Source organism: Tiliqua scincoides, chromosome 4 (assembly GCF_035046505.1).
Source record: "Tiliqua scincoides isolate rTilSci1 chromosome 4, rTilSci1.hap2, whole genome shotgun sequence".
NCBI lineage: Eukaryota > Metazoa > Chordata > Lepidosauria > Squamata > Scincidae > Tiliqua > Tiliqua scincoides.
In genome coordinates this window covers 2,848,430-2,861,037 of record NC_089824.1, presented here as the reverse complement: position 1 = coordinate 2,861,037, position 12,608 = coordinate 2,848,430, and the positions used below count along the sequence as shown (strand labels likewise).

Genomic DNA, 12,608 nt, shown 5'->3' with positions numbered 1-12,608 from the left:
GCCCAAGCAGAACAGGCAGCCCAGTTCTATCTGACTGAACATTTCTGGGACTTGATCCTCACCTGGCATTTAACTCATCTACTGTGCATCTAAGCTTCAAAATGCTTAGGACCTGACTGAGGACCCTACCAAATGAGGGTGAGGAACGACCACTGTTGAAGGAGAGCTCTGTGAAGGAAGACAGAAGGAGGGGAGTGCCTTGTGACCTGACTTAAGGGGTCGGCAAGGGGGAGGATGCCGGAGGCTACCTCAGTAGCACAGCCAGAGCGGGATGTGGTTAGTACGGCAGGTGCTGCAATACGCCCCCTCCAACTCGCTGTCGGAGCCATTTGGGGCAGCGACAGCAACGCATGCCTTGCTGGCGTCACTAGGGGGGTGCAGGGGTGCGGGCCACACCGGGTGATGTGCCGGGGCGGGTGACACGCCCTGGGGAGGATGCACTAACTTTGCGGTTTCAGGAGCTACCCTGTCATGCCATACACCATTGGATGCGGAATGGCCAGCGGAGTGCAATGCAAAAAACAGAATTAAAATAGCTCCTTTCATTCAAAAGTTATGCCCAAAAAAAGGAAGGAAAAAATGAATGGCTCCCTAAGGAAAGTGAAAGTGAGCCGTACTGTGCATTTACTCGTGAGTAGGCGAACTTGCCTTCATGCATTGGAAAGGGCAGGCTGAGAGGACTCCAAGGACGTCAGAATGGTCCTGATCCAATGAATGTAGCCCCCAAAAACACATAAAGGAGAAGGAGGTTCCTGCCTTCCTCCCAGCTGCAGTCTATTGAGCCCTATCAAAAATGAAGCAGCCACATGGTTGTGTTTCCTTGCGAGCAGCCAGACGTGCCTTGGCTGCTGGTCAGGCCAGGCAAAGGGAAATGTGAGGACACCAGAAGGGTCCTGATCCGATGGAGCTGGAACACAAATGCTCCAGAAGGCAGCCCCCCCCCCCCCACTAAGAAGGACAAAAAAGAGGCTTGAACTGGTAAGGGGAATGTTTTCTATTTTGCACTTGTAAAGCCAGGTGGGTTTTTATTCTGATATGCCTGAAATAGAAGAACTTTAAACTAGGCACTGGGGAGGACTGGAAATCTCACTGATTCTCTTTTTTTTTGGGGGGGGGGGGGTTATTGAAGGCAGGCTACAGAGTAAGCCCCATTGACCGCTATGGGACTTACTTCTGAGTAGACATGCATAGGCTTGGGCTCAACGGCTGCAATTCTACCCACATTTTCCTGAGAGTAAGCCCCATTGACCACTATGGGACTTACTTCAGAGTAGATTCACTTGGTGGAACAGGACTGGCTCCGCCTTATTTATTTCTTTTATTTTAATTTAATTATTTATAATTATTTATTTCAATTTGCTTGATGATGTCACTTCTGGCCATGACATCACTTCCAATGGGTCCTGGACAGATTGTCATTCTAAAAAGTGGGTCCCAGTGCTAAAAGTTTGAGAACTGCTGCAATAAGGTCTTAGTAAGTTGACACGGGGTACGTGTGCGTGTGCGTGTGTGAGACTCTACAAGTTTTCAAAATCACTAAAATCAGAGTTTGGAGGACTAATATGATCACGTTACATATCAATCAATGCGTAATTTCATGCAGAATGCAATGAAACAAACCAGATTGAAATATCTGTGTTCTAACAAAAGGTACAGCCAAAAAACCAGCAGGGGCGGGGCGATGGTACATCACCACGCCCACCACCTGGGGCGTTGCCCCACCCACTTCATGGGGTGACGTGCAGGCCTCCCGCATCGGGTGACACGAATCCTAGAGACGCCATTGCTTGCAGACATTGCCCCAAATGGCTCCGATGGCAAGCTGGAGGGGGCACTTACATGGCGTGTTGTGATGCCTGCTGTACTTACCATGTCACCCCCCAGCTACTGGGCTCCTTGCTTCTGAATGAGCACCATGAGGCAAAGGCACGCTTCATTTCTTTTGCTTGACTCATGTTTGGAAAAATGCAAAGTCTTTGGTAGAACCTTGGAGGCTTTCTTTAACAGGATCTCTGGACAACTCTGCCAACCCTTTCACCCTCTTTCTAAGGCCAGGAAGAAATTCAGGAGGAAAGTATATGTGTTTTTATTTATGGCGAGAGTTTCCAACTTTTCAGCATTCTTCTGGAATGTTCCTATTTCAGAATCTATGTCTATAGACAGGAAGACACATTACCACATATCAGCCTACATTTCAGCAGAAGCAAAACCTCCAAAGGAAATGCCAAATGACCAGGGGATGAATTAAATGATCAGTCACAGATGATGCATCTGCCTATTCAAATGGAAGATGTATCATCTGTGATTGATCATTTAATTCATCTCTCCAGTTGCTATTTTGTTAGAACACTTATTTCTTCATTCAATCTCACATCATTCTGATGCCAGAGGTTGAAACTTCTCTTGCTTAGAATAATTTTTGCAAAAAAAACTGAGCAACAGGAAACATGGATATTTTCTAGGAAAAGAAGTACAGGCGAACTGGCATCCTGCCTTCACTGCGCTGGCCTGCAAAGAGAATGGAAGGCAGGTGCACCACACCCTTCCCTGCTTTATTAGTCATAGGAAGTGTGTTTGTATTGGCCAGTGGCCACAGCAGACAAAAGGCTGGACAACATCACCCTTTACATTCCAGAACCAGTAGCCAACTCAAATACTCAAAAACTCAAATCCAACTCAATCCAACAAGACCAAAAGCCAGACAAACTGGAAAAAAATAAACTGATGCAAACACATGCCCTAAGAGACAATGAAGCAGAATTGCAATTCACCTTACAGGACCTGGTTTTAGTGTTAGCCTAGCAGAACTCACCAGACTCTTATCAGCTCTGCAGCTCTGCCTCTAAGACACTCCACACCCCAAAAGAGTTCTTGACGTATTGGGGTTATTTATTTTGATTTAACTGTACACTAAGGGCAGTTCAATAGACAGCAAATGCTTGACTTACAGTGCAGTCCTATGCATGTCTACTCAGAAGTAAGTTCTACTGTGTTCAGTGATATTTATTTTCAGGAAAATGAAAATAGCTTAAACCAGTTCCACAAATACACAGGCTAGCGGCCCTGTCCTGTTGGGCTTTGCCACCGCGGAACATGCGTCCGACGTGGAGACTGCTGTGAAAGCACCATAATGGGCTTTCTGACAGCACATTGAGTAGCATGTTGCTGTACACACCTTCCCGCACAGTCACTGGCTCTCCCATTGGAGCAGGTAAGCCACCAGAGACGTGAGAGGGGGTGGCGCAAGGGCAGAATGGGAGTGGGGAGGAGGTGAAACTGGGTGGGAAGGGGGACATAATAGGAGAGGGGAGGCTGCTGGAGGGTGTGGATCTTGTGAAGATGGCTCACACCAGAAGAACAGGGAGCTCGGAGTCTCAAACCAGCCAGAGTGATGAAAACATGATGCGATGAGGCTCAGAGCGGTTAAGCGCATTACAGTAATCTAATCTGGAGCTGACCAGAACAGGAATGACTGAGCCAGGTCTGACATGGCCTTCCCCTCTCTACAACCCTTCCTCCCATGGCACTCCACTGACCAGCGACACTCAGCGTCTTCAGCCGGAAGTCCATTCCGTACAAGATGATGAAGCACAAGGCAGAGTCCAGTTTCCGAGCATCTTCTGGATATCGTTCAAAATCCCGGGAATTCTTGCCTGGCCGGATCTCCTTAATTTCTCTAATGTCCACTGCAAGAACAGAAATAAATAAGTTAGTATTTGCTCAAAGACTGGTAGAATTATACTTGCTTGTCAATCCCACCATTACAATATTCACGGAGTTATCGCCTCTTTCGATAGTGTGAATGGTTTTGATATTGGGACTGGTACCACAGAGTGGACAAAAACACCTAACCTCGTAATCTGCTTAATTAATCTAGAGCAATGGTATCAAACTTTTCAGTATGTCATTTTTTCCCCCCATTTTAAAAATGACAATCTGTTGGAAACCACTAGAAATGACGTCATTGATCAAGAAGTGATGTCATGGCCGAAAGTGACATCATCAAGCAGGAAAACTTTTAACAGCCCCCATATCACAAAATCAAATCAAGTAAGTACGTTAAAAGTTTACAATAAGTATAAGTTTAAAAATTTATTGAAAATAAAGACCCTCCCAAGTCGCTGCTGATCTGTTTAAAAAAAACTCCCCAGACATTCCAAAGACTGCAATCCTATCCACACTTAACCGGGAATAAGCCCCACTGACTATCATTGTTAAAATCATATACAGTACATAGTAGCATATGAAAAAGTACAGTTCTGTAACATTTCCCCAAAGGCGGTCACCTACCCTGGTAGCAGAGTTTACCCCAGAGTTTACGCAAAGGTAAGCAAAAAATATTTTTACTTACTTCCCATGGCCTTCCCCCCCATAGGATGCAGCATGCACCATTTTTGGCATGGCTGCATCGGCACTGGCAGTGGGGCAGATAGGTTTGGGCTGTCAGTTTTCCACACCACATAAGGAGCAGGGAAGAGCTGGATCAAAGCACAACCAGACTGAAAGGGAGGAGGAATTGGGGGGGGGGTTCCATTTGACTGCCCCGATGGAATGAAACACAATAGGCAAGACCATCATGTTTTCCTGTCCTACCCAGAAGTGGCAGGACCAGATCCAAGTGCATTAGGGTTCAAGAAAGGACAAAAATGCTTTTAAAATAACCTCTGTGCTTAGGTCTTGACTGCTCCCTCACCTTTGGGAACTGTCACCACAATGCTGCTCACGCCCCCAGCCGGGCTATTTCATTTTCTCTGTGTTATAATTAGGTCTGAATATACTTTTGGAAGTTTCTGGAGTCTGACGCTAGTTTCTAGAGCTCGTCACCCTGCCCCTGGATAAAATTAAGCACCAATTATTTCCAATTTTATACCCAGGGAAACTCATGGCTCTTGGCTGTTCCAAACAGTTTAGCCACAGGGATCTTTAGGCTTACAGTAAACACAGGAGGCGATTCTTGTCTTACAGAAGGAGAGGTTTGAATCAGACAGACTTCTAGTCTGATCCAGCAGTACTCTTCTCAGGTTCACCTGCCCTTCTTCTCTGGGTTGATCTGAGGAGGAGGTGAAGCAGCTGGTGGATGAATGGTCCTGTGTCTTGCAGGCACTAAGAATGGGAAGGGACCTTCTTTCTAACTCTGTGCCCTAAAACAGAGGGTGATCATACTGTTCTTAAGATCTGTGTTGACAAAAAGTGACATCGGAGTCTGATTGTTTATTAAGTCCCATTGTACTGCACTTGTTTACAGGTATAAACACACACACCTGTCTCCAAAGCAATTTAGAAATTTCAGAAGCAAATACACACATCAAACACAATTAATATAATTTCAGCAAAACAAAAATATAGAAATACACCGTTCAACAGATGTATTAAGAGGTCAAAGAGTAAGTGAGCAAAAATAAATTCCAAAGGCCACAAACTCCGCAGACATAAAAATCCTGTCTGAAGAAGTGCATTTTAAGGATCTGTCTGAATATGGGGAGAAGGAAAGTCTTCCAGGTCTCCCTGGGGAGGACAGTTCAGCTGTGCTGGCATCTCCAGTTGCAATAGCCACATCCTTTGTGCCCAAGTGAGGCAGAGCAGAGCTTCTGAAGCCATCTTAGGGCATGGGCAGGTTCTTTCAGGAGAAAACAGTGCTTCATGCATCCTGGTCCTCACAGCCTGGCCCATCCATAAGGGCAACTGAGGCTGGCGCCTCAGGCAGCCGGCCTTTGTCCACCCATTCCCCTCCACAGGTCCTCCTCCCACTCCCCGAACTAGAAAATGAAGAGCAGGGTGGAGCAGAAGGGCCCATCGCTCTCCTCTCTTGCATACTTTCTCTCCCACATTGTCCCCCTCTTCTTTTTCCAGTCCAAGGGCGAGAGGAACACAGGGGGGCAGCATATGGCAGCCTGTCTCAGGCACTGGGAAGTCTTGGACTGATCCACCTGGTTCTTGCCAGTCAAGGGCTTTAAAGGTTGGGGCCGTCACTTTGATCTGAACTGAGGGACAAAGAGGTAAGCAACGAAGATGGCAAAGGTCCGACCACCTGGTTGCATTCAACCAATGGTGGCAGCCACATTTTGAATCAGAGGCTGCTTCTAAACCATCTTCAAAAAGAGCCCCTCCCAGAGAATAAACCCTGCAATGATGAACCCTGAACATCACTTGGGCAGGCATGATTTTGGTCATCATCATGGACCATGCAAATGACTCCTGGCTGGCCCTTGTGAGGTCCATCTTGGGGGTGATTTGTAAGCAGCAGAAAAAGGGTGGCATCTTCCCCTCTATCCAGACTGGAAAAGGAGTCACTGTGGAGCCAGCAGCCACCAGACTCACTGACTGACTGAAAGCGTCCTAATTCCTCAAAAGGTTTTCAGCTCAGTGATGAAGAATTCTCCATAATTATGAAACCCTCCGTTTCTCTGGTGGAAGTCATGGCACTAAAACCCATTTCAAACTCATGCAGTGCCCTGTGAAACACTACCAAGAAGACAAGGACAATCTGCCCCAGAACTGAGAAATAAACTTGCTCTGTGGCCTCCAAGTCACCAGACTTAATCACCACCTTGCAGGTCCTCGCATGAGCCTGTCTCTGGCTGTCTGCCTTTACTCAGTCCCTGGGCAGCTTGATCTCATCCCTTAAAATTACAGTTGTCTGCCTACTTATCTGAGCAAACCCTCATTATTCTCTCTATACAAAGAAACAGCCAGGAGGCTCATTGAGGTGTGGTTTCTGGCCATGCAGTCTAGACCAAGAGACTGTTGATATGGATGATTGTTTTGCAACACTAGGTTAGCCTCTGGGAGGCTCCTGGACCTCTGCAAGGCCACCTGGCATTCCAGGGGGTAAAAGGAAGGGCTGCCACCAGTGTCAGTAAAAGAAATTGGCCACTAATTTTGAAAGTGGTAAGATGTTTACATGCTTGCAAATTAACTAGCAAGCTTGAGCTAGTATAGACTGAGGCTGCAAGCCTATGCATACTTACTTGGGAACAAGCCCCATTTAATATTGTGGGACTTACTTCTGAGTAAACCTGCATGTAAGACACATGCTGTAAGTTTTAAAAATCTGAAGAGGTGGATTGGTAAGAGAAAGAGAGGAATAACTGCCCAATCTTATCCCCGGAGGCTCCGCCAAGTGCAGTGGTGCCAAAATGGCTACCACTGCATCCAGCAGCTCCGCCAGGTCCACCAGAGGTCTCCTTGGAGAAAACCCCAAGCTTTGCAGTGGGGCTTCCTAAATCCCCACCAGCAATTTTGCTGGCACAGACTTGAGAGCCTGTGTTGGACTTTGCAGCCAGACATGGAGGACAGGACAGAGCAGAGCAGAGCAGAGCAGGGCTCCGCCGGTCCCACCCTCCTCCCAAGTCAGTTCCTCTCCCCCTCCCCTGCCCCCTTCCACCTACTCCCCACCTCCCCTGCCCCGAAAATACCCACCTCTGGCCAGCGCTGCAAGAGCTCCCGCCAGCCCTCTGCACAGTGCTGAGGCAGCCCCCCCTCCAGGTGCTGTGGACATGCATGTTTGCAACAGCCAGCGCCAGCGCCAGGGCTGAACAGGACTGAGTCCTAAGACATTTCATTTGAAAATGCCTTGAGGCTCAAATACACAGTAACTTCAGCTATCCCAATCCAACATGCAAGGGGCCTGCTGAGGACTGTTATGCCTGCCATACCTTCCATGCTTCTCAACACTAATTTTCAAATTAATCTAATTACAGTAGAACCTCCAAAGTTGACCACCTCTCTATATTGACCACCTCCTTAAGTTGACCTAATTTTCACAGTATGAACAGGCACTGCATCATGTACACTATGGGAGACAAACCTCTCTATATTGACCACCTCCGTAAGTTGTATCTTGACCACTTTGACCATTGCACAGAGTATTAATTAACCCTCCGTAAGTTGCCCAGTGAACGCGATACTGTGGGCCTGTGTTTTGTCTGGTTTGTCCCATCTTGGAAAACCAAGAAGCCATGCAACAATCCCTGCCCTACGCCTGCTAGCGCGTGTGCGAAGGGGTTTTTAAAGGTGGGCACACTGCACATAGCCGACAGACCTGCACCGGCTGCCAACTGTACCTGGACATGTACCAAGTTGTGAGGGACATGAGGTTGCTTGTGCATTGTGAAGCCACTGTCCTTTCACTTTGGTTTCCATCACCCGTGCATTACTTTACACTTACACTGAAACACAACTGCTATTTTGCTGCCTATTCTGCCAGTTTGGAGAGATCCTTCTGGAGCACTTCACAATCCCTTCTGGTCTTCACCACTCAGAAAAGTTTAGTGTCATCCACAAACTTGTCCACCTCCCTGCTTATCCCTGTTTCCAGGTCATTTATGAAGATGTTGAAAAGCAGCAGTCCCAGGATAGATCCTTGGGGCACTCCACTTTCCACCTCTCTCCACTTTTTTTGTCAATTGCCCATTGACACCCACTCTCTGTTTCCTGGTCCTCAACCAGTTCCCAATCCATGAAAGGACCTATCCTCTTATTCCCTAACTGTGGAGTTTTCTCAACAGCTTCTAGTGAGGGACCGTATCAAACACCTTTTGGCATTTAGTGAATCTGAGGAGACCCAGTAGAGGCCAGGCAGCCTAAGTAAAAAGTGTTTTTGTTGTTTTTTTTCTAGCTGTTGGGGCTATGTAACATGCTACATGCTATGGGCTGGCAAGAGATAGCATTGGTCTGCCTGTCTGCTATGAAACCAAGTACTTTTTTTTAACTTACAATTTTTTTTAAGCTTATGGATTTTCAGGGTTTTTTTTAAAGCACTGATTGTGGGCTATTTATTCTCTGTCTCTTGATATAGATATAGATGATATAAATAGTAAGCACCACAAGAGGATCAATTCTCATTGATATTTGCAATTTTGTATTGGCAACCTTCAGTCTTGAAAGACTATGGTATCGCGCTCTGAAAAGTGCTTCTGGAACAGCGTCAGATGTGGCTGAAGAGGCCAATTTGGGAGTGACAGTCCCTTCCACACCGGGAGCAAGTGCAGTCTGTCCCTGGTCTGTCTCCCTGGCTATGGGCCTTCCTTCTTTGCCTCTTAGCCTCAGACTGTTGGCAAAGTGTCTCTTCAAACTGGGAAAGGCCATGCTGCACAGCCTGCCTCCAAGCGGGCCGCTCAGAGGCCAGGGTTTCCCACTTGTTGAGGTCCATCCCTAAGGCCTTCAGATCCCTCTTGCAGATGTCCTTGTATCGCAGCTGTGGTCTACCTGTAGGGCGCTTTCCTTGCACGAGTTCTCCATAGAGGAGATCCTTTGGGATCCGGCCATCATCCATTCTCACGACATGACCAAGCCAACGCAGGCGTCTCTGTTTCAGCAGTGAATACATGCTAGGGATTCCAGCACGTTCCAGGACTGTGTTGTTTGGAACTTTGTCCTGCCAGGTGATGCCGAGGATGCGTTGGAGGCAGCGCATGTGGAAAGCGCTCAGTTTCCTCTCCTGTTGTGAGCGAAGAGTCCATGACTCGCTGCAGTACAGAAGTGTACTCAGGACGCAAGCTCTGTAGACCTGGATCTTGGTATGTTCCGTCAGCTTCTTGTTGGACCAGACTCTCTTTGTGAGTCTGGAAAACGTGGTAGCTGCTTTACCGATGCGTTTGTTTAGCTCGGTATCGAGAGAAAGAGTGTCGAAGATCGTTGAGCCAAGGTACACAAAGTCATGGACAACCTCCAGTTCATGCGCAGAGATTGTAATGCAGGGAGGTGAGTCCACATCCTGAACCATGACCTGTGTTTTCTTCAGGCTGATTGTCAGTCCAAATATACTTGCAATATAACTTTTTAAAAATCCAATCTAAATAATAACTTGGCCTTGCATTTGTTGTCCTGGAAGCTAAACATGATAATATTTAAATGCCTTTTTTCCATATGTTGACCACCTCCCTATGTTGACCAATTTCCTCCAGTCCCTTGGGTGGTCAACTTAAAGAGGTTCTACTGTAACTGCAATTCCAAATGTTAAGAAATCAACCTCAGGATTTCCAGTGGCGTCACTAGGGTTGGCATCACTAGTGTGGTAGGCCAGTGCATTACCCAAATGATGGACCTCCTCCCATGCAGTGGGAGGGGCAACGCCCCAGGCAGTGGGCGTGGTGATGCACCATCGCCCCACCCCACTGTGTTTTTTTTCTACAACTTTGGATAGAATATAGATATTTCAACGTGGTTCATTTCATTGCATTCTGTATGAAATTACATCGATGATATATAACATGGTATTATTTGAAAGTGCCAAGATTTTAAAAATTTTGATCAGTAGTGGTGTCACCATCCCCTGTGCGCATCACCCAGTGTGGCCCCGCAGCTCCCTATATTCCTCGCAATGCCACTGGGAAGTTCTATACCTTCAGCAGCAATAACTACGCAAACTATAAATAATCAAACTGGAAATTAAAAATGGAGGAAAAATGCAATAGATATGGAATTGGACATACTTTTATGATTTACTGTCCAGATTAACCATGCAAAGTTCTCAAACCATAGTTCCAACCTTGTTGGCATCCTTCAGTCTCGGAAGACTATGGTGTCACACTCTGAATGGTGGTTCTAGAACAGAGTATCCTCTCCAGTGCATGAAGCCTAGGTAAAGTAGGTATGGAGGATGGTCTGTTACCCATGCAGCAAATCCCCCCTCTCCACATCGCTGAAATGGTCCAATGGAAAGGCAGAGGCCAATACGGTTGGTTCCAGCGGCGTCGCAGGAGTTGCCAGAACGTGACTGTGTTCAGCCACGAACTGCCTCAGGGACTCCGGCTCCGGATTTTGCCTCGAGGTTGACTCCTGAAGCCTTTTCCATAACTGGCTGTAGCCACAAGGCAGTGGAGGTTTGGGATCAGAGTTTTCCTTCTCTCAGATGAGCTGCCTTCCCAGGCTGACATAACCATGTATTATCAGATCAATACTCAAATCCTTTCCTAATTGTTTCATAAGAACAGCCCCACTGGATCAGGCCATAGACCCATCTAGTCCAGCTTCCTGTATCTCACAGCAACCCACCAAATGCCCCAGGGAGCACACCAGGTAACAAGAGACCTGCATCCTGATGACCTCCCTTGCATCTGGCATTCTGACATAACCCATTTCTAAAATCAGGAGGTTGCACATACGCATCATGGCTTGTACCCCGTAATGGATTTTTCCTCCAGAAACTTGCCCAATCCCTTTTAAAGGTGTCCAGGCCAGATGCCATCACCACATCCTGTAGCAAGGAGTTCCAAAGACCAATCACACGCTGAGTAAAGAAATATTTTCTTTTGTCTGTCCTAACTCTCCCAACACTCAATTTTAGTGGATGTCCCCTGGTTCTGGTACAATCCTATACATGTCTACTCAGAAGAAAGCCCATTAGGTTTAGTGATACTCTTGAGTGAGTGTGTAGAAGACTGCAGTGTGACATAAGTTTTATGTTCAAGTAACAGCTGACAGATCCTTGTAATGTTTGACATGTCAAGTCAAGGCTAACCAATTCTTTTCCACAGGGTAAGGGCATATATTTCCAGTCACCCCACGGGGCTTCTTGGATCAGTGCCAGCTATTTAGCTGGTGCAAATTCCGGAAGCCCCGTGAAGGGCTGCCTGGCCTGGGATAGGTGTCATATATGGTGGAGGACGCCTCCCCCAATCCCTCCCCCTCCCAGGCCTGATCTGCCCCTTGTTCAGCCTTTCCCCTGCCCAGAAATGCCCCCCTCCCCACCACCATCCCCAAGCCCCTGGTCTGCCTGACACAACCTTACTGTGCCGGCAGGTGCTACTCCTGAATGCAGAGCTAGCAGGCCGGACCAAGTCATTGGTCTGGCGTTGCCAGTTTACAAATAGTCACAAACATGCTTTATGGCACATTTACAACACTCTGAGCCGGTGCAGAGATGGCTTAGGCAGGGGATAGGACTGCGCTGTCAGGAGCCAAGCCTTGCAAAATGAGTATACAAAAATGACTAGCCCCAAAAGTCTTAAACTCACTTGTCATGAACTCAAATGTTCCAGCAGTCTCTTTCACCTTGGACAACCCTGTTTTCTGGTCCCTGCCTCAGTCAATCCCTGAACCCCCTTGGGCCTTTGGGAACGCCTTTTTAAAATAGTGCAACAAATTGTCATTTTTCAGAGTCCAGCCCCCTGCCCAGGATCACTTTAAACTTCTGATAACAGACTGGGGAAAAAATCATGTTTTTCCAGCAGATCTTGATCCAAAAGAACAGACTCTGCTGCACTGAAAACTATTCAGCAATGCATCATGGAGGGAGGGGGGGTGCAAAGATCCTGATCAAGAAAATAAGGATGTTGCCATGTCTCCCTATTACCATCTGTGAAATGTTGAAGGGTCTGTCATCGCTCTCTATGATCAAGGAAAAAATAAAGGCAGTTTTGGTAAAGATTTCCCTGCCTGATCAAATTAAGGAATTTTTCACTCACTACAGGTGAGCTCAATGTTTATTTCAGTCCTGTCTTGGGCTACCTATTTGGCAAGAAAGGCTGGCTATTAAATGTTTTTGTTTTTTTAAATGAATACTCAAAGCTCTTCATGGCACAGGTTAAGAGAGTCATTGGCATCCTTCAGTCTCGGGAGACTATGGTATCGCACTCTGAAAAGTGCTTCTGGAACAGCGTCAGGTG

The 12,608-nt window shown here is 47.0% G+C and overlaps 1 protein-coding gene across 1 annotated transcript in view; it reads right to left on the bottom strand.

Moving 5' to 3' along the window:
• The window catches only part of LOC136647671 (1-phosphatidylinositol 4,5-bisphosphate phosphodiesterase gamma-1-like), an 84,640-nt gene that overhangs the window by 51,777 nt on the left and 20,255 nt on the right, over nucleotides 1–12,608 (bottom strand). The window contains exon 2 of the mRNA XM_066623347.1: nucleotides 3,537–3,686. Within this exon, the coding sequence (XP_066479444.1) occupies nucleotides 3,537–3,686 (150 nt within the window). The remainder of the gene's footprint in view (nucleotides 1–3,536; nucleotides 3,687–12,608) is intronic.